The 23,406-nt window shown below is 34.9% G+C and overlaps 1 protein-coding gene across 1 annotated transcript in view; it reads right to left on the reverse strand.

Annotated features, from left to right (window-relative positions):
- Positions 1-23,406, reverse strand: part of LOC111051412 (E3 ubiquitin-protein ligase HERC2) — a 258,746-nt gene that overhangs the window by 99,170 nt on the left and 136,170 nt on the right. The window contains exons 49-60 of the mRNA XM_039431914.1: positions 17,786-17,943; positions 16,611-16,880; positions 15,604-15,801; positions 13,053-13,208; positions 11,918-12,130; positions 10,779-10,940; positions 9,640-9,870; positions 8,030-8,272; positions 3,940-4,095; positions 2,573-2,798; positions 1,183-1,407; positions 114-235 (exon numbers count right to left, since the gene is read on the reverse strand). Of these exons, the coding sequence (XP_039287848.1) occupies positions 114-235; positions 1,183-1,407; positions 2,573-2,798; positions 3,940-4,095; positions 8,030-8,272; positions 9,640-9,870; positions 10,779-10,940; positions 11,918-12,130; positions 13,053-13,208; positions 15,604-15,801; positions 16,611-16,880; positions 17,786-17,943 (2,360 nt within the window). The remainder of the gene's footprint in view (positions 1-113; positions 236-1,182; positions 1,408-2,572; positions 2,799-3,939; positions 4,096-8,029; positions 8,273-9,639; positions 9,871-10,778; positions 10,941-11,917; positions 12,131-13,052; positions 13,209-15,603; positions 15,802-16,610; positions 16,881-17,785; positions 17,944-23,406) is intronic.

The following is a 23,406-nucleotide window of genomic DNA, read 5'->3' on the forward strand; positions in this document are numbered from 1 at the left end:
CATAGAATATGTCTGAAAAAGTAACAACATAGAAATATTATTAATTCAATACTTTATTGGATATTCGATTTTATCAAGAGAGACTATTGATAATAGAAATGAGAGCTACTTACAACAGCAGCAATAGCGGCTTCAACTTCAGAGGCCGGTGCTTCGCCTCCTCCATGAGCGATCTCGGACGTTTCAAGTGGCAAAGCAATTGCTACTTCTGCACTCTCTATCTCTATCACATCATCTTCAAACAAATAGAACAATAATTGAGACAACAAAGTATAAAAAACTGCTAGTATAAAAGTATAAAAAACAAGTATTTAATCAACCTCTAGAAATCACAGCAAATATTCGATACTTTGAAGAAGCCAATATTTCTTACGTTTCCACAACCAGGGAAATCAATTGAATATCTCAAGTTTATAATACTAGACTCATGTACTTATGATTTAGGTGCCATTAAATCACATTTTCAACAGTATACTGTTGAATCAACTAGACGATATGAAAAATTCTAGTTATTGGTTCAAATTATGATAATGAACTAATTCGCGCTGAATTAAGAGAATAGAGAATCAACTAGCAGCCACATTCTAATAGGAACATGATCTATGGAACTCACTAGTGCAGACTGAGTATGGAGTATAATTATCACTCATATGAAACACTCATTATTCCTTGATCTACTCAACACACTATTGTAATCTCAGAAGAAGGATCAAAAGTGTAGACTATTGAAGTCTTGGTTTATTGAAATGAATTATCTCGATATCTTTCCAAAATAATATTGAGTCAACCAAATGCAGTGAGTTCAATGTAAAATGTGCAGTATGTATGAAGCAAATGTGAAAAATGAACAAGATATTTAATTTTAGCAAAAATTTATTCTGAATTTAAATTGTGAAAAAGTAATTAGATGTTGAGAAGTCATAGTGTTTACATTGGTGAGTTCGCTGTCAAACGTAATATCATAAGTAGTAACTTATTACACTTGTATTGCAGTACACACTAGTATACTTGATTGCTGGGAGATATAGAAACTACTCATGATTTTACTTTTGACAACGAATTCGCCGTATAATGATGTTATTAAAAAATGCATTCTTCAATTGTATGACTTGATTGTGAACAAATAATCAATAGGGAAAAAGAATGTATGAATAGTTGACGAAAGATGGAGGATGATGTTACCATTGTGAATAGTTGACGTTGACGACTCGAGCTTGGTGGAGCATGCTAGAGCAGCGACCGCAGTCTCCCTGGCCAGCAGCACTCTGAGACCGTTGAGCACATGCTGCAGGGCATTCTGTTTGGCCACATTCGAGTCCAGCGCCAGTATGGTGTGAGCCAGCGATTCCCGTGGAGCAGCGGCGCCAAGCGTCACCGGCTCTTTTGGGCAGCTTGTCTCACCGAGCCCTACAATTTCAAATAAATATTCTATGATTATTGATCTATCAATCTGATTATATCTGATCAGTCAATGTGATCTATCAATATGATTTCAATCAAAATTGATTGATAAATAGAAACTTAGAACTTCAAATAATATGAATACGTTGTATAAATGTTTGTTTCATTATATTTTTTTGTTTCCTAACGTTTTGTTATTATACTTGCAATCTTACAATGAGATGAAGTAGCATGATTTGCCGTCAGTGGTGGCTGGTGGTAACATTTTATTGCGGATGATGCCCACATGGGATTTTTGCTGCTTGTGCGTGGCTAATCGATTAGATTTCTTCGTTTATGTATGTGTAACAATATATACTGGCTTATACACTAATTTAATCAAATAAGGGTATAGAAAGTTATTAAACGAACTTAAAAAAATTCGGTATGGAAAATTATTAATCAGAATGAAGATTGAATGCAATTTGAATAATGGTACCGTAACGATAATATAATATTGTAATGTAACTACATAAATCGGCATTGTTTAAAAAAAAATTGTCGACTCTCTGAAAAGTATATAGAATAATATCCTTCCCATCAATACACTAACGGAGTAGTCCAGTCAAATGGTCGTTTTTCAAGAAACAGCCCCGAAAGAATTTTTCTCGACGGTTCTGTAGGTATTTTGGGGCGTATTTGAATCTGAAATTTGCTGACACGCCAGAGGGCGGCTTCCCCCCAAAAAACCCTAAAATTTCGGATTTTGAAAAAAAATTGTTTGGATTCGTGTTTGGGAATTAATTGATCTGAAAATTTTTGGACTCAAAATATGTGTAAATTAGGTCTTTATTTTTACATAACCTCTAGACTGTGTATGCTAGATTAAGGTTTAATACAGTTTTGAGCGAATGCCTGTTTTTTATATCTGAATTGTAGATGATGTATATGAATGAATGAAATAAAATTATAAGTATATTGTTAAAAGACACTTCAAAATTAGATTACATGACAAATAGTAATTTGATTGACATAAAATTTCATATTATGCCAGTTCTTAAAACATCACGAATAATTTGAATATTTATACTAAATCCAAAAAAAGGAAAAAAAGTCAGACAATGAAGGTCCTCATGAAATCATAAAAACTGTCATTTTAATCAAAGTTGGCTCTAATATGCATCAGAATTACCTAGAAAGGTGGAGCCTAGAGGATCTTTGGCTTGACTGAACTGTACAGGCTCTTGCATCAAATGTATAGGTTCGTCAGAAGCATACCAAGCCACAGAATGAGATGATCCACAGGCAACTCTGTTCAATTTGACATCGCCATAGACTGGAACCTGGCTTGGCTTGCGGTTTACCAGAGTTGTTCCATTGCCTTGTTGTCCATGGTCGTTGTCTCCCCACGCATATACCTCAAAATATCAAACATATTCAAAATTGTGCAACTGTATCAATACAACTTCATTGTATTTCAATAAGGTTATTCAAAATATGATTTGGAGAAAGTCTTTCTGTGAGCTAAATAATAAATAAATCATTCAAATTGAGGTATAGAAATATTTTTTTATAAAAAGCAAACATTTGATAAAGGTGATACTGATGACTCCCTGGATAGGAAAACTCGCTCATGAACTGATGTATTGTAATCTCTGAAACTAGCAACTTTTAATTAGTTACCAACAGATTTGGTGAAAATTATGGCAACAGCTGAATATTTATTTTATAATAATAATAATTTGACAGTAGGTTTAACTGGGTATCCTATTTGAAATGAAAAATTACTATGTCGTTTCAACATTTTTGTCCATTATATCAATCCAAATTCATTTTTTTAATGAGAAGGTGGTCATGTGAAGCAAGATTTCGATACAGAGTTCCAAGAGAAATGAATGACGAAAACCGCACATTGATATCACAAACCGTTTCAGTTTGTTGATGTAAAAGTTGTAAATTATGTTGCAAATTAACCAGCTGGAATCATGTGTCAGCGCATAAAGGACTGTCTGTGTGATAGCTCCCAAATGGCCTCAGATGATGTCATGAATGAATAAATGAATAGAAATAATGTAGTGATTGCATGATTAAATGATAATCACAACACATTTTTTCCTTATGCACTTTCAATGTTATTTGTTATATCCTGAAAAAGGACGAAGGAGTCGTTAAATTTTGTTGTCTATCAAACTTTATCTGTAAAAAGGGTCAAAGAATATTTATTCAAAATTTGAAGACGATTGATCAAATATTTCAAAAGTTATAGTCGAACATACACACAGACGGACAACAACTTTGACCTTGAGTCAAAAGTAAGAACTCGAGTATGGAAGTGTACGTAGATTTTGCAACAGTTAGAGAGCAATGAAAGTAGATGGGAGTACTGAACATAAGAACTGAAAAGAGCTATGTAATGAGTTATCCGAAATTCAACTTTATAATCCAAATATGCCGGATGTCTGAAACAGTAATTTAGACACATAAGAGGTCTAACAGAGCTATGAAATATGAAACCAGACCAGACCCAGCCTGATAAAAATAGGATAATGGAATACATACAGCTCCAGACTCAGTGACAGCTAGACAATGCAGAGCACCAACAGCAACGTTGATGACTTTTTCGCCTCTCAGTCCCTCAATCAATGTGGGCTTTCTCACATGCAGATCTGAGCCTAGTCCCAGTCTGTAGTAGTCACCTTTTCCCCATGTCCAAACCTGGAAACCACATAAAAACAAATTATAGTTAACCATTATATTAACAGATTTTATTATTATTTCACAGTAATGGAGCTTACTGGATTAATAAAGCAGACGATGCTTATAACGTCTTGTTCGGTGCTACGACTCAAGGGAATAGACCTCAACTCTAACCACCGATTTATACATTTTTAGTACATCTACATTGAATAAAGTCGTGACTATTTCATACTAATACTAACAGTTTATTATCAGTAGTGAGGCTTCATTTAGTAATATTCAAACTGCCAACACTACAAATCGGCCAGGATAACCAAGACGACTAAGGTGTAGCACCCTTCAGTCTGCTAGCGCTACCTGGTCGCGGGTTCCAATCCTGCCGGTAGACATAGACTCATCAAATCACCCTCGCATTTTCTATTACCGACGCAGAAGAAAAAAGCTCATGTGTGGTATCACCTGCAATCACTTATGAATTTACATAAATGCTTCCCAGTCAACCAATACTGATAGATTAAAGTGAATTTCTTCATACAGTAGCTCAAAGTAACATTTCATTCTAGAAGCAATACAGTAAAATACAAACTTACTGCACTATACGTAGGCTACAGCTAACTTTTTTATCATTAAGGAACGTATACTTAAATGCTAGATAAGGGTCAGACCATATGAATATGACAATACGTTTTTTCAAGCGTTTTCTCAGGAGTTTTATCAGGCGCCAACCAATCAGCCAATACTCAGCAAATTCCTGCCCTGCCGACTCTAAAAACGCTTGAAAAACGCTTAATATGACCCTAAAAATCTTTCCGTTCAGTACTCTCTTAGTTGGCAATTTACTTGAATTCGACTTCTTTTGGATGTTGGATGAGGCTGATGATGTTGGATGAGGCTGAGCAACTTGTTGAACCTTGCTCCAATATGAGAGACATTATTTGTACAAGTCCAGCCTATGACCTTGCATTGCAAAATTGGATTCTTATTTCCATAGTGAGGTCCACGTTATAATGTCAGTGTTTGATTAGCAATGGTATTGCTATTCTTGTCTATCAGTCAACAAAGCGGATAGCGCTATCTCTTTCTCGCTTTGCTCTGTTGCCAGATTGTCTTTTAACAATGAATTAAACATTTAATAACAACATATTAGCCTAATCAAAAGTTTTGTTATTCAACTGAAAGGCACATCAAAATTACCTTAGTTTATATGGATACAAAAATTTAGTTCATTAATAAGTAATGATTTTCAAATATCATGTCAAGTCTAGAAAAATCATTATATCAGGTTATTGATGTAACCCAAAGATTTGAAAAATCAAAATGACGACGAAAAATAAATATGTAATAAGAAGTGTACTTCTTATGAGATGAACAAAATTCATAGAACTGGGAAATAATGAATAATGAGAAATCAATTGAGAGATTTCCCAACCTCCAAGATCATAAATACTGCAATTGTGAGAAAAACATACGATAAAAATAAGGTTACACAACTTTTTCTGTATGTTTTATAAAACAAAGAATACATGACTTGAGCAGAATAAAGCAAGTCCCAAACACTTTAGAGTAAGATAATATATTGATCATTGTGAAAGAAAACCCCGGTTTAGGCTATAACATTGAATTTCCCATCTAATATTTGTTTAGGTCACAGCAATTTGTAATTTTCTCTCAGTACAGTATAATGCAATATATATTTTTTGTAATTTTCACTTTGAAGATTCTTTTACTATAAAAAAGAAAGTTTACAAAATGAATTGAAATAAGAGAAAGGAATCAATAAAGTTGAGAAAAATGACGAATAAAATTGATATTGAATACCCTATAGTAAAAACGTTCCAATTTACTGTCACGATTTGTTCAGAACAATTATATAAAAGTCACAAATATTTCACTTTTTTACTAGGCTACTAACAAAGAGATTGAGTACAATTAAATGAGAAAAATTGCTGGCAAAAAACAAATGCAGAGATCTAGCCTAATCAATTAGAATAGAATATCTTTGAATGTAGTTTACAGTGAATACAAATAATAAATAAGACTTCAGTATAAAACAACATACAAGACAAAAATACAAACGAATGTGATAAAATTAATGAGAAATGAGACAATAATGGTATTAAACCATTTGACTTTGTTTCTAATTTTTGGTATGAGTAACAAATTAACATACATGGTTAAAGATTCTGTACAAAACTAATTATACATGATAACAATGAATATTTTGAAGAAAAAATTGTAAATACAAAATATTAAGTAATCACACAAAAAAAAGTTTTGAACACAGTAGTATAATACAAAATCAATTAATTGTTAATATCTAACCTCCAATATATTTAAAAGTTGGTATATTTGCAATGTAACCCAACCCAACCTAATTTCAAAATTCTTCTTGTATAATCTGTAGCCCAGTGAAGTATAAGCATGTAGTAGGCCTATAGAATGCAGTTCTTTAGCTCATTTAATGAATTCTGTATCATATGAAAAGATATAACACTTTACAGGTTTCAATGATTCTTTGTAAAAACTGACCTAACTCAACCCCGAAATTCTCATCATATAACATAAAAGTTAGTCCATTAAACTGTGTGGTTTAGAATTCAGAGCTTTAGCCTATTCTGTATCATATAACATAATATAATGGATATAATACTTTCAATACAGGTTCAATGAAGCCTTTGTAACATCCAACCTAACCTAACCTCAAAATTATTATCATAATATAATATGTAGCCCAGTGAAGTGTGTACCCATAGAATTCAATGTTGCAACCTATTCTGTGAATTCTATATCATATAACACAGGTTACTGTTTAGTATTAATACTTTAAATGCCATTCATAATGGAACTTTTTTAACACTCAACCCAACCTAACCTCAAACTTGCCCACTACTTTGCTGTTGTGTCGATGACATCATCTCAGATTCCCCCTCCTCATCTCACTTTCAAAAGTGCACCTCTTGCACATCAGTCAGTGTTGTTGGCTACTGATTCTCAGCTCCTCTGCTAGGTGTCAGCACTTGTTCGGTGGCGGCGGCAGCCGTTAATTAATTTATTAAAATATTTAACAAAATATTTCATACTAATATTATGAAAATTCATTATGAAATTATTGAAAAATATAATTTATTGCTTAATAAAATATAATCGATTATTTTAAACGAGTATGAACATCAATAAACATGAATCAGCTACCGTTTATAAAGGGCATTGACAAGACAGAGGTTCGGCAACATTGTTCGCCTATCTTTCGCCACTGCCATTATAACGTGAACCTCACTATAGTATTGTATTCATGTTTTTTTTCAAGTTTTCTTAACTCAAAATTACAAATTGTAAGTTATAGAACAGTATTTACTAATAATCATAATTTATAAGTTGTAGTACATTAGCTTTGTGGTTGGAGCAATTATGATCGATCATGAACTATAAAGCTGCGTACAGATATACGCGCCTCCAACCCGCTCCGCGTACGTTCCGTTCTCGTTCCGCCATCGCTCCGCAATCACTCCGCCCCCGCTCTGCACTGGCACCGATCATGAACGTTACGGGAGATGTTAGCTCTTCTCGCGTTCCACTCTTGCTCCCCGGTCGATTATCAATCGATTATCTGCTCGAGTGACGTTCGGTTGCGGAGCAGAGCGAAAGTCTGTACGCACCTTAAGGCACGACTCACACTACCGCGACTCAAATCGTACGACTCCAATCACGAGTACCAGTTTTTCTGATTAACGAATATTGTAAGTTATAGAACAGTATTTACTAATAATCATAATATTATAAGTTGTAGTACAGTAGCTTTGTGGTTGGAGCAATAATTACGATCGGTCATGAACTATAAGGCACGACTCACACTACCGCGACATAAATCGTACGACTCCAATCGCGAGTACAAATTTTTTGATTTAAATGTTTGTTTGAATTTTACTAGAGAAAACATTTATTAATTGCATACCTGGCCGGATTTGGTGAGAGCGAGTGAGAACTGTGCGCCGCACTCGATGTGGCAGACGCCGAGGCCATTGAGCCGCTCGACGTTGTGCGGCAGGTCACAGCCCTCACTACCGCCGCGACCCAGCTTGCCGAAGTCGCCGTCACCCCACGACCACACCATGCCTTCGGCCGACAGGGCCAGCGTCTGTGCGTCCCGGCTACCGCAGGCCACCTTCGTCACATGGTGGCCCAGCAGTGCCTTCACCTGAATTAATGAATAAATAAATTTATTTCCTCCTCAAATAGCATAGCATAATATAAGTAGAAATAGTAAGTAGTAATAGGAGATCAGCTGTTCATTAAAACCCGGAATGAAGAACATACCCAACCATCCATACAAATGCACCCATACTCAACGTTAGCAGACAGAAGGTTGATCACTCACAGGTGTAAGATTCAAAGTGGTGAGGGGAACGCCAGCGTGAAGTCACGAGTAGTAAGAAAGTGATAGAGTAACCACACTGACATAGCCTACTATAGATAGAAGGCTATACACTTATATATATACTTATCTAAAGTAAGCCATGACATTGAGCTTACAGTTTATTCACTGTAGCTTCAAATACATCATCGTTTAATCCCCTTAAGATTGACCTAGAACTTCAAAATTCTCTCCTACTTTTAGGGAATTAATCACCAATTCTAATGATATAGTTAATTATACCAATTTTAAGTTCATTCATCAAGTATGAATAAAATGAAGTTGAAAGTTTTTCAAGAATCTAGAAACGAGACATGGAAAAGTTGATAAGCTGGGAAAGCGTTAGTAGACAACGTTATACTATTATAATATCAGATAAACCCATAAAACAATTTTGATAAACCAATGCATTGCAATGAACCGATAAATTGATCCCGATAAATCCGATGCATTGCATTCATATAAATGTACTGAACACATGCTGGTATCGAGCACATGTTCTACAACTGTATTACTAAAATCAAAATATCTCATCCCCGAAATTCACAAGCTAACGTATGTCCAAACTATAAAATATAAAAACGACCTAGAACATGAAGAAACCCTAAGAGTTTGAAAGGGTAGGTTAGTAGGTAAGGTATTTGCTTTTAAATGGAAAATTGCTTGTATTATTCAAATGTTTTGATAGTTATTGTAAAGCAGAAACAGAAAACTTGTATCTCAGAACATTTTTTGTTACATGATTCGACTATACTTCTCCTTATGATTTTCAAGAATGCGATATTTTGTCTAATCTGTACTACAGCTACGTCACGACTGCAGTTCCCCCACTCCAATTACATGTCAACTTAAATACTATAGATGAGTGACCAACCTTCTGCTTACTAACTCGATCTATATCTATATTATGTAATCTCAGAATGGCGTTAAACGATACAGAAAAGATAAGGAGATATCCCATGGTGTAGGTCGTTTATGTTCCAAATTTCAAGCCGATTACCGTTGACTACTACTAGGATTATCGGCTTGAGTTAACAGTGACATTTGGAACATAAACGCCCTATACAATGGGATATCTTCTTATGATATATTTTCTCTATTATAGAAGTAAATTAATGTAAAAAAATGAAAATGTAGATTTGGCTACTGACGCATTTGGGCTTGAGCTGAATGAGCGAGTCACCGTGGCCGAGACGGCCATACTCGCCCAATCCCCAGGTGAAGAGCTCGCCACTGGAGGTGATAGCCGCACTGTGACTGCTGCCGCAAGCGATGTCGCGCACGCGTTTCGCCTTCAGCGACTCAATCATGCGCGGTTTCTCCAGCGTCGCGCGGTTGCCGTGGCCCAGCTTGCCGTCATCGCCTTCTCCCCACGAAAACACCTGCCAATCACAATCACCGTTCACTCCGAAACAAAAGTACAATAATTGAAAACCAAGAATTAACTACCGTAGGCTTTAAAAATAGAAAATTGTTGTATTAAATAATGAAATTTAAGAGTAATTGGATTAGATACTCTTGTGGAGTCAAGAATTGACTACCTTTTTATCGAATCACTCTACCTTGAATCGAATGTCGAGAAATGTAATTGAATTTATATTTGATACGAATTTGTACACTATTTTAAGAGTATTCTTGTTTCTTGAGTTTTATTATCTATCATTCGAGGTGGATATTGATAAATCAAACTTAATGATGAATATGATACATAAATAAATTTATTTTTAAACTTTAAAAAATTACAAATGTTGTGGGCGAGATTGAGACAATAAGAGCATAGGGAATGAGGGCATAAGAGTGGGCACTTTTATTTAATATGAGCATTATTCCATCACTTATTTATTTATTCATTTCATTTATAGTACAAAACACTATAATCATAATATAATTATGACCATGGAGGAAAAACTAGGCTGAACATGTACCATTTCTCTCTAAAATTTTGATAAGAAGTTATTATTGTCCAAATATTATTAGTTCATGAAATCACACATCACTGCTTCACCACTAAATTTTCGGTCCAAGAATAATTATTTGAAAAATTTGAAGGTTGACGTATGTCCACGTTTGACGATTCCTTTCTATTTATGGAAGGCAGGTCATCGTAAGCAGGTAACGTGAAATCCGTGGACTCATATTTGAACTGTGTAAACACAAACCTGGACCTGCAACGTGTTGAAAGATTCAAGTTTCATGCTTCCGGTACCCTGCTATTTGTTTACTGGAATAGGGCACAAGGAATTCTCAACATTACTCTAGCACAGAAGCAATTACGATTAGAGTGATTTACCTTTCCATCAATAGTCAGTGCCATTGCATGTTTTCCACCAGAATGAACGGCGACTTTTTTGACCACATACTGGCTGAGAGCCGTCAGTTGTCGTGGAACTGATACATTGTTACTATGGCCAAGGCCCAGTCTGCCATTCGTGCTATCACCACAAGCAAACACCTGCAAATGTCAATTAACAATCATTAATTTGTTCAATCATGTATTAGACTTCCAAATGTATACACAAGACTAATGCCAAGAATAGTTCCTATCCAAATTAATACAAATGTTCAAACATGTAACATTAACAACATATGAGTTTCGTGTATTTATCACAATGAAAATTTGAAGTCAACTTTGAAAATTCAGTCACACAAAGCGGTATGTGAAATGTGCCCAAGGAACTTATTCATCAAGAATATCATATATCAGGCTCATTCTCCACCTAAACCCAACATTAAGATTGAACCCAATTCATAAAATTGAGATAGAGAAGAATTTACTGACTATCGTGATTGATAAAAAAGTGAATTTTGAGAATTCATGTGATGAAAAACTATCAACATGATATACATATAAAAATTTGAGGAATCCATAAAATAGATGGCTATATTTGTACGCTGAATAGAAGAGCAGTATAGATCAAAATTACAGCATCGAATGCATGATCATTGAGAAATAATTAAATGGTTGGGAGATGAAAACTATAAAAAGTTCCAATGACTTTTCAGGAATACTTGATAAAAGAGAGATAACTAAGATTAATGGAAAAATATATCTTTTTTAATGAAAAAAAAATATATATTCTATTAAAAAAACTACTTGATTAAATAAAAATAACATCATAATAAATTACTTTAAATAAAATCATAATAAAATAGAACAAGTTACTTGATATAAATTGAATAAATAATTTCAAGCATACTCAACCAAATACTTGGAGCTCCTTGAATTTGGAGGCTTGAATAGTAAAAGAAAAAGTTACCACTCACAAACATACAAATATTGAAAGATTCTTAACACATTAATAATTTTTGAAATTTTGACAATATTCTAGTGATCAGAGTCAAATTTTTGAATCCTCAAAAATCCATGATTAAAATAAAAAAGCATTAAAATAAAAATTCGAAGAGATAATAAGGAATAATAGTTTTTACCTTTCCATCATGTGACACAACAAACAATGATTTTGAACCGCCAGCTATGTGAATTGGCCTGAGTGAGGAAAGAACTTCTGAGTACGAGGGATGTTTAACTTTTGATCCTTTCAATCCTCCTAGTTGGTCTTTGTCATTCAGTCCCCAAACAAACACCTTTGTCTTCAGACCAGCTGAACTATCTGCAGTTTCTGTAGTCAAGGTTTGTGACTCCTGGTAAGAGAACATTCAAAATTGGTGAAAAGTGATAATATAATTCATCAGCATAATAAGGGATAGCAATGGATTGATTCGCATTTGATTCAAAAGAAAGTATATTGGTCAAAAGTCCATGTTCACATTTTTACGTCCAGCTGTACTATGATTGTAACTCATTATGTCAAGAAATGCCCTCGGGAGTTTAGTAGCTCATATCACTCAAAACTTATACTTTGTTTTGTATCATAATATTGAGTTTTCATTATTTTGTGAAAAATAGATTTTTTCATTCATTTGTAGAAATTATCAGAAAGAATAATGTGGAACAGAAAGCCCATAATATAAGAAACCTTCAGTAAAACATTGAAATCGATTGGAAAAGAATATCGTAAATAGTTTCTGATCTCTGGAGAACTAATATCTTAATGAAAGCGAACTGTATGACGAATGCCGACTATACAATACAGCTCTTTATACTTTTTATTATTTTCAAAAGTTACAAGTGTAATTCGCTCTTTACAATGGTCTGAGAAAAACACAAATAAATTCAATTGTAATTTCATGGTTCCATGCTGAAAATTAAAAGAATTATCCTATCAAATTTACTTGACCATAATAGAAAAATGATTGAACACTTCTTTGGGCTTGGGGGGCCTCAAAACTTACATAAATCATCAAATTTGGGTAACTTAATATGGGTTTTTGTGAAAGCAATATTGTAGAGGGGCAAGGAAAGTAGAAATCAAACCCGCAATCTTTCATTCATAGGTACGGCGTGCTACTATTTTCTCCACGAATGCCCTCGTTCATGGGTATGTTGGTGGGATTATATCGTTATGTAAGCTTTGAATCACAAATTGAATAATTGTATTTCAATTATAAGGTGATGAGAATTTACTGCGAGATGATTTATAGAAGACAAAGACAAAGTACTTACTTGTATGTCAGCACAATCAGCCACCAAGAAGGGTGCACAAGTAGGCGCATCGGTTCCAGAGTTCTTTTTCCTTCCGATTAGATATATGGCGTGTATTTTACAGTCAATACCGCCATTACGACATTGTTTTATAGCTATTTCGATGCAAGGGTGATACTGGAAAAAATTAATAACAATAATGTCAAGCAACAAACAGGAAAGAATGGAGTAATAATTCAACGTACAACTTTCGTTAAAAACAATTGTTCATTAAAATACTCAATAATTTGTTTAAGTTAATTTTTCTCCACATTATTTGCGTTTTACAAGTTCTTACAATAAAATCATATTATATCTGTCAATTAATTCGTATTGGAAACGTCAAGTAGTGATTAAGGTGAGAGTGAGAGAATAGTTAAAGATAACAATCAAGTATTCAAAGCCTTCCACAATATTTCCTTGAATATAGTCGGCACATTAAAAGAATGTCCCTGAATTGTCAGAGCCATGGGGCGAAATATTTAGTATACATGTGTAACTCTAGAAATATTTGTTATTTTATTACAAGCTTCAATCTTTTTTGGAAGAGCCAGTATCATTATTTATGATTATTTTATTTATATATAATATATTGTATTATATCATTTATATTTTTGAAAACGGCAATAAAAATTATTTCAATTAAAAAAAAAATCAGTTTATCATACCCTATTGGTGATAGTCCCAAAGATAATGTGAACGTTATTAGAGAAATATCGGGGGACCGAGCTTTGCTCTGGAGTGTAAAAGCATAGAACATTATTTGTAACCAAAGATTGAATATATAGTTTATATTTATTTATTCATTTTCGTTCAATTATTTTTACAGTTATATGAAGAGGCACAACAGGCTTATGCCCAAAACTGTCCCTTTTTAAATTTATACTACAGTCCAAAACAAAATCTAGGTTAAGCTACTATCACTCATCAAAATAATTTATTCACACTTCAAAAAACAAACACATCATCAATTAAAAAAAGGTATACTATGAATTCGATTTAGAATGATATACTATGTTTGCTAAGATATTTGTTAATTATTATACTATTATTCTACACTAACAGCATCTAGTTACTATTTTGGACTTTCTGAAGTAAATATGTTTTCTAAAAAAAGGAGAAATAAACAAAAATAAGTTTCTCATGCTGAATTTTTCTTCTCTTGACATCAGCTAGGTGATCCCACACATGCACTAGTCGTTCACTCTCTTCCATTACGGTATCGACAGACGACAATATTTCCAGCTGTTTTTCCAAGGACGTATTTATCCTTTTAATGTCCTTCAGCGAGTTATCTCAGGGTTGAGACCTAGTGCAATCGAATCTTCATATCATAAACCAACTTTGTTCCAGATTTCGTGAAAATCGATAGAGCCGTTTTCAAGATCCGGTCACATACATACATACATATATACACACACACACACACACACACACACACACACACACACATAATATAAACAGGATACACACGACACGGATAGATTAAAAACTTACATTTAAACGAGAATTTTCGGGGAGCTGGGCCCCCTTTGTCAATCAACCAGGAAAAAACTTACATTTAAAATTTTAAATAGGAATTTTCGGGGAGCTGGGCCCCCTTTGTCAATCAACCAGGAAATAATGGTTCAGTCCCCGAAAATTCTCATTTAAATGTAAGTTTTTAAGTGTTTTTAATCTATCCGTGTCATGTGTATCCTGTTTATATAATATATATATATAAGTTGAAGTTTATCAATAGATAAATTACTTTTTTAAAAAACAATTTTATTCATTACAAAACATTACAAAGTTTAACATGAGGTCCGTTCGCTATGTGCGCTAGCAAGGAACTGAGCTCTGAATACAATATTGTCTTCCACTATGACTATGCTGACTAAACATGTTAACTGTGATTCTATGCAGTTTTCACTCATATAACTATCCATCTATAACTATCTATTTTTAATCTATCCGTGTCATGTGTATCCTATTTATAATATATAGCACCACTTCACTTCCTGTTTGATTGACAAAAGGGGCCAAGCTCCCGAAAATTTTCGTTTAAATGTAAAATTTAAAGTGTTTTTAATCTATCCGTGTCGTGTGTATCCTGTATTTATATATATATATATATATATATATATATATATATATATATATATAAACACAAACGTAAAAACATATAAACAGAAATTGCTCATTTAATAGTATGGGATATCTATTCATTCATTACTATTGTATTAGCACTATTGACCAAACAATACTAGGTAGTATCGACATGAGAATCACTTCAAACTATCAGAATATTTCATAAAATAAGATCAACCATTAAGATGGCTAACATCAACCAATGCTGACAATCTCAAGTAGGCCTACATCTCAATGCTTCTCTTGTAAGAAAGTGACAATTTGCAAGAATGAAAACTAGAATCTAGTGGCTGGCAGCTAGTCATTGGTTCTAGCTATACAAATAAGTTTATACAGCTGATTCGAATCCTAGCATTTGCTTGGAAATTACTTAGAAATAGCAATTATTGAATTGGCCTGGTACCTCTCTGAGATGAGTGAGTAGTGAGACCATAGTGCTAGTTGCATGGATGTTTGTAGTGGAGAGCACGTGCATGGTTGAGAACGAGGGTCCCCCACTGACGACGACCAGTGACGGCATGTAGCTGCTGTCAGCCGGGTCCACGCGAATACTCAACGACTGTACCACTATATCCTCTTGCATTTCAAGCCGAATCCAATGCTAAAACACAATAATACACATTACAAACTAATTGCTAGCTTCACCGACAGTTATTCTCTTGAATAAAATGTATGTAATACTTAGTATGTAATAAATAAGTGGTTGATGGTCGATCTATTAAAATTATTAATATACTTTGAGACACCATGAAGCCAATTATACAAGAAATATAATAAAAATATAGTGTTTTCCCGAACTCCCTACCAATATTCTAGCTAGCTCTCCTAGCTCTCAAAAGTAAAAAACGCCTCCATTTTACAAGTCATAGACACGATTCTGATAACTTGGATAGGAAATTGATAATAATTGAAATTTTGGCTAAAAGGAAAAATAAAACAAACTTGTAGAAACAAAGAGCTAAAACAGATTTAACCAGAACTGGCAAAATTGAATGTCAAACAAAAACCTTACAAGCCTGCACTCAACTTGCAGTCGGCTGTTATCGCCGATGTTCGGACGAGGGCTTGCTCTCGCAAGAGCAAAGATCTCATTCCGATTCACTGCAACGAAAAAGGAACCTAATGACTCCCCACCACTTTGAGAATAGCATAGTAATTATGGACCGCTGGACTATTGCTCAAGAAGAGCTAGCTATGCGTATACAGCCTCGTTAAACGCTAAACTTGAGTGAAAACATCAAGCCATGACTGTTTTTACGAAACTTTTCACCTTTTTAAATAAATAATACATGTGGAATGATATTCATTTATTAAAAGCAGTTGTGCTACACAACAAGCCTAGCTAGCCTTGAGAGTACGTCACTGCGTCTATTAGAAGTTACAAAGCAGTAAATTGACTAATAAATTTACCTTTCCCTGTTGGCCACAGCTCTGCCAGTAATTGTCGGAGAAGTGGTCAATGAGGTGGTGGGCGGTGCTGAATCGAGATGACACCGTCATGACGCTGACGCAGCGCGACCAATCGTCAATGTAGGGCGGCTCCAGGAAGCTGGCCAGGTAGCGACCTGGCTTGCCTGCGAACACAGCCGCACTACCCGGCTCCCGAATGCGGCTGAAGCCGTGCTTGTGGCTCTTCTGCGTGTAGAAACAGTTTTCGCAGTAGTTGAAGCTAGTGCACGCCTGGTGAATACCAATACAATTGCATAAAACGCAATCAACATACAGTGAACTCTCAAGATTTTCAAGTAAATAGGGATTCTGATGAATGTCCATTATATTATCAGTGTACGTTATATCATAGAAAAAAGATAGCATAAGAAGATATCCTAAGGTATAGGTCGTTTATGTTACAAAATTGAAGTCAATTTTTTTGTTAACTATTGACTACTGTCTATTATTACTGTTTTATTGGGGGGAGAGTGTTGAGAGTGTAAGAAATAAGTGCGGAAAGGATAAAAAACTGTCCATATTCCATTAAAAACTACACACAGTCCAATAATATTGGTTATGAGTCACATTTTCAGATTGCACATTTGTTTATTAGATTTTTTTGCAAAGGGTGATCCCCACATGAGCTCCAGGCTTGTGAGTGGGTAATGGGAAGAATGGTAATTGGCGATTAGTGGACTACAGCTTTAGGTGGGTTTCAAATCACCAAGAAGAGATTTTTCAACTAATAAGTGATATTATTAATTATAATATCGTCATTATCTTTAAATGACGACTTGCACTATCGTCCATCCAACTCGTTTAGCTGGATGATGTCAATGATGACACTGGATGATTCAACCAGGGTCAAATTTAATAGACAACCGAAACAAAATCCAATAGGAATCTAAACCGGATAAAAATAATCATTGTATGCATTAGATCTGAAATGAAAATGAATTAAAATAACTGCTACATTAATATACATTTTGAACTTGCAACAAATAACATCAATACTTTCCATTAAATCAATACCGACAGTTAGAAGTTAATTGTCTTGAGAAAAATAGTTGTTAATATAATATAATAATATTATGGATAATATAATAATAATAATGAATAATATAATGGCGACAGTGATGGTGGTTTGTTGGCACCTTGCATCGGAAGCGGACACCAATGATGGGCGTCATGTGACAGCCATTGCAAGTGGTGTCCTTGTGGCAGGAGGGCACCAGCTCCATCTCGGACACCAGTCCCGTCCAGTTGCTCTGCTGCGGGAAGTCCACCACTGCTCGACCATCACTTGTCACACCTACAACATGTATGTCATACAACATAAATCAAGGCAAATCTACAATTTTTAATTGAAACTTGATTTTCAAGTCAGAACTATTCAAATGAAAAATACAACATTTTGTGTTATTCAATCAATCAATAATTTTATTAAATTCAACACAATATACAAAAACAAAACAATCAAAATACAATAAAAATGCTTCATAGTGAGGTGTGTTGAAAAGAGAGAATGGAGTGAAAAAACCTAGCCAAATATGGTTTCCCATGTAATAGGCTGTGTTGAGATGGTAGGAAGGTGCCACCTGGTGGCAGAACTTTGTAATACGCATTCAGTACGTAGTATGAGTTCAGTTGTTAATCAGCGCCTGAAGTGGCTCCATGTCATTTGTGTGCTTTATCAATTCATATTGTGCTAATACAATCATTAAAAGTATTGAGTTTCAAGACTTTCAAAACCTTACAGTCCATTGCTCAAACATTTTGGTCCTCCGGGCTGGATTCATGAAACAGTGAATCAGTAATCAATCATCATAAAGTGAATATGGAAGAACATTATTTGCTGTGTGTGCATGAAGTAAGAAATCATTGCGTTGTGTTTTGTATTCGATTGACACAACCTTGAACTTGAACAGCAGCTTGAATGACCACCCACTGTGTCTGGCTGACTCACAGCCCACTACATATGCACTCACACTCACTAGCAGTGCTTGACTCCAGATGTCTCATGTGTATTTCTGCGTTCTGCATTCCATTACGGATCATAAGTGAACATTGCAATCATTATGTCAGCACTACTCCAAGTCTTCCATGGCTGGTGGGGTTCCTGCACTCATCAGTGGTCCTATCCACGGGCAGCGCTACTTCAAGTAAGATCTACTCTTATCAGCTGGCTTATCACTCTTACCTTACAAATTGTTCCCTTTGTCACTTCCTTACAATTAAATCCCATTTATAGAATAGATTAATCCTAATGACTAACAATGAAGATAGCACTGAAAATAAAAAAATGATGGAAAATGAGGATATTAAGATATTATTCCATCAAAGAGGAAATTTGAAAATGCAATTAACTAAACTATGCAATTGGATGAAGGCATCTGTTGGAGATGGAGATAGCAGTGAATTAATTCAGAAACAAAACAGAATATCATTGATTTCAACAGAATTTGAGCTTGTACAAAATAAGATAGAGTTACTTTCAGATGATACAGAAAAGGAATTAGATTATGGTGATGAATTTGAGAACCAGTTAGATTTGCTGTCAGCCAAAGTACAACAGCTGATAGATGAATGTAGAGTTAAACAAGAAATTAATTGTAATGCTAAGTTGTCAGATGTTAATACTGGAAACACACCTACAATTAGATTGCCAGTCATCAATTTGAAAAATTACAGTGGTGATTTTCATGAATGGTATCATTTCAAGGACATTTTTGAATTATTAATACTAAACAACAAAGATCTCTCCAATATTCAACATTTTCATTACCTCTTGTCATGTTTGCATGGAGAGCCACATGAATTGATAAAAAATATTCCAATAACAGATGCTAATTTTGAGAATGCTTATCAGACGATTTGCCAAATATATGGAAACAAAAGACTAATTGTTGCTAATCACATCAAATCATTATTAGAGTTGCCTACTGTTCACAAAAATGACACTGGTCAATTAAGACAATTGATCAATGCAGTTAAAACTAATGTTTATGCAATCTATGCCCTTGATACAGATGCTAACTTAGGAGAGTTACTGCTTGTACAAATGATTTTAGCTAACATAAGTATACAAATCATCATATAAATCTGAAACTATCATTACACTTGACGAATTGTAGGAGTTCTTAGAACAAAATCACAGACAAATCAGTTGATTCAGAACAATAATCAGCATGCTATTCCCTCAACAATAGGTCACATTCCTTCTACTACAGGTCACTATTCTACCAGATATATGAATAAACCAAATCGTGTAAATACATTAATGGCTACCAATTCGGTGTGTTGTTTGTTGTGTAAAGGTACTCATAAATTACACAAATGTATGAAGTATCTATCATTATCTATTGATGACAGAGTAAAGAAGGTGAAGGAATTCAATCTGTGCATTAATTTCCTCAGAGCAGGACATATATCAAAAGATTGTTCATCTAATACATCATGCTTTGAATGTCAAAGAGACATCGTACAACTGTTCACTATGAAAACACTAATCAATGTGGAAAGTCATCAGCATTCAATGATTCAAATTCGATTAAAAATTCTGAAAATATCAGTTCAAATGATAATCCATCAGCAATTAAGAATTATTACTCTAGCTATGGTCAAACTCAAGTCTTACTGACCACAGCACTTGTCAGTGTAAGTGATGAACATGGAAATCAAACGACAGTCCAGTGTGTCCTCGATAATGGAAGTATGGTGAACTTTGCAACAGAGAACCTAGTTCAATCTCTACATTTGAAGTGTTTTAAGAACCACATCCCTGTTGAATCATTCAATAATATGATTCATGTTTGTGAACATGCTGTAAATATTTGTACCAGTTCATTAGTGTCATCGTTCTCTGTGTCACTAAATTGTAATGTTGTACCAAATATCATATCCTCATTACCAGCAACCAATATTGATTCTAGTTCATGGGTAATGCCAAGAGACTTGACATTGGCAGATCCAGGATTTAACATGTCTCAACGTATTGACTTACTTTTAGGAGCTTGAGTGTTCATGAAGATCCTATTGATGGAAAGACTAGCACCAATAGGACAGTATCCAATTTTGCAGAATAGTCAGTTTGGGTGGTTAGTGTCAGGAGAATATCAGGACAAACCACAAGATTTGGATCAACCACAACAGAGCTTCTTCATCCAACAAATAGAGTCAGTTGACAGTCAACTGGAGAAATTTTGGAGATTAGACAATGTTGAAGGTTCAACTTGGTCTCCTGAGGAAAATGCATGTGAAAAACATTTTGTTGCTAATATGGTGGATCATATGTTGTAAAATTACCCTTGAAACAAGAACTATCTACACTCGGTGAATCCAGATCAATTGCCCTTGACCGGCTCCTTAGTTTTGAGCATCCAATGAGCCACTGAAGATTGAATATCACAAATTCCTTGACGAATACATTGAACTTGGTCATATGAGACTAGCTTCTCCTACAGATGAACCATGCTGTTTTTAAGGAAGATTCCACAACAACCAAGGTCCGCATTGTGTTTGATGGATCATGTGAGACAACAAATAGCCTATCATTGAATTCGATCCTTATGACAGGTCCTGTCGTTCAAGATTCACTCTTTTCTATAATACTAAGATTTCGTATTCAGCAGATTACTTTCATTGCAGATATAAGTAAAATGTACAGGAGAGTTAAGGTTCATCCCAGTTCCTTTGATTGCCAAAGAATACTTTGGAGAAAATCACCATCAGAACCAGTTCAGGAGTACCAATTAACTACAGTAACATATGGCACTTCAGCAGCTCTGTATCTTGCAACTAGATGTCTTCAACAATTGGCAGAAGATGAAAGGGATGATTATTCAGAGACAGCAATCAAGACATTGAAAACATCATTTTACATTGATGTCCTTCAACTTTGAAAACATTCATTAGTGATTGCATCAGTGAACTGCAGGAATCAACTAGAGACTACAAATGGCATCACGTCAGTTCACATAAAAACCCTGCAGATTTGGTCTCAAGAGGAACATTACCTGATCAACTAATTCATAGTGACTTATGGTGGCATGGAGCACCATGGCTCAAAGAAAATTCATCTCAATGGCCTATTGTGACCCAACCACTACTAGATAAGGACATCCCTGAACTAAAAAAGGTTGTTACATTGATGGCAGTTGTGGACGTACCAGATAAAGATTTCTTCAGCAAGTTTTCCACTCTTTCACGGCTTCAACGAACTATTGCATACAGTCTGCATTCCATAAATAATTGTCGGAGAAAGAAACACCTTCGAGATACAGGTCCTTTGTCAGTAATGGAACTAAAATCATCTCTCCATACTTGTCTGAAAATAGCTAAATGCCAGTCATATTCACAAGAACTCCTCGCATTAGAGAACAAGATATCAATATCTGACAAATCAAAAGTGCTTCAATTGAATCCATTTATGGATAGTTCAGGTTTACTAAGAGTTGGTGGTAGACTGCAAAATTCTGCATTGCCCTTGGAGACAAAACACCAAATTATCCTGTCACCTGAAAATTGTTTGACTCACTTGATTATTGAGAATGAGCATAAAAGACTTCTACATGCTGGAGCACAACTTCTAATTGGCTCTCTCCGGCACAAATATTGGATCCCAACAGCAAGAAAACTCGTAAGAAGCATAATTCACAAGTGCATCCGGTGTTTCAGATTCAAGAGAGATATACAAAATCAACTGATGAGCAATTTACCATCTTTGAGAGTGAACCCAGCAAGACCATTTTTGAACTCAGGTGTAGACTATGCTGGACCAATATTTCTGAACACTTCTCATCGCAGTAAAATCAAGATTAAGGCATATGTGTGCGTTTTCATCTGTTTCACCACAAGAGCTGTACATTTGGAGTTAGCAAGTGACCTTTCCACGGAATCATTTTTGGCTGCACTTTGTAGATTTGTAGCTCGAAGAGGAAATTGTGCCAATATCTACAGTGATAATGGTACAAACTTTGTTGGAGCATCAAGACAACTCAAAGACTTGTATGAGATGTTGAAGAAGAACAATAACATAATATCAGAGAATCTATCATCTGTATCTTGTCAGTGGCATTTCATTCCACCAAGCTCACCACATATATAGGACTGTGGGAAAGTGCAGTAAAATCCATGAAGCATCATTTCTATCACATTGTTGCTAATAGTTCTCTTGATTATGAGCAGGCAATTACACTACTGGCTCAAATTGAAGCAACTCTGAATTCCAGACCATTGTGCAAAATATCAGATGATCCTTTTGATTTAACCTACCTAACTCCTGGCCATTTCCTTATTGAAGAATCTTTGACCACCTTACCTGACCCTGACCTGAGTGATATCAAGCTGAATCGATTGGATCGATGGCAGTACATTCAACGGCTCAACCAGCAACTGTGGTAGAGATGGTCTACAGATTACTTGTGTGCACTCCAACAAAGACCAAAGTGGACAACCTCAAAACCCAACATAGAACTCAATTCAATTGTGCTTGTCAAGGATGATAATCTCCCACCACTTAAATGGAGGCTTGGAAGAGTTGAACTTCTTCATCCAGGTAGTGAAGGTGTTGTGCGTGTTGTCTCAGTGCTGACTGACAATCATGTGATCAAACGGCCTATCACTAAATTATGCCTATTGCCATCACAATAACAATGACTGTCATTTCACAACTTTTTCATATTTAATAATTTCACATTTGTTTCTTTTGTATTGATTCATATTCAATTGTTTACATGTTCTTTTTGTGTGTTTATAAAAAAATGATAATTTTTTT

The sequence above is a fragment of the Nilaparvata lugens genome, chromosome 7, assembly GCF_014356525.2.
Source record: "Nilaparvata lugens isolate BPH chromosome 7, ASM1435652v1, whole genome shotgun sequence".
In the NCBI taxonomy this organism is placed as follows: domain Eukaryota; kingdom Metazoa; phylum Arthropoda; class Insecta; order Hemiptera; family Delphacidae; genus Nilaparvata; species Nilaparvata lugens.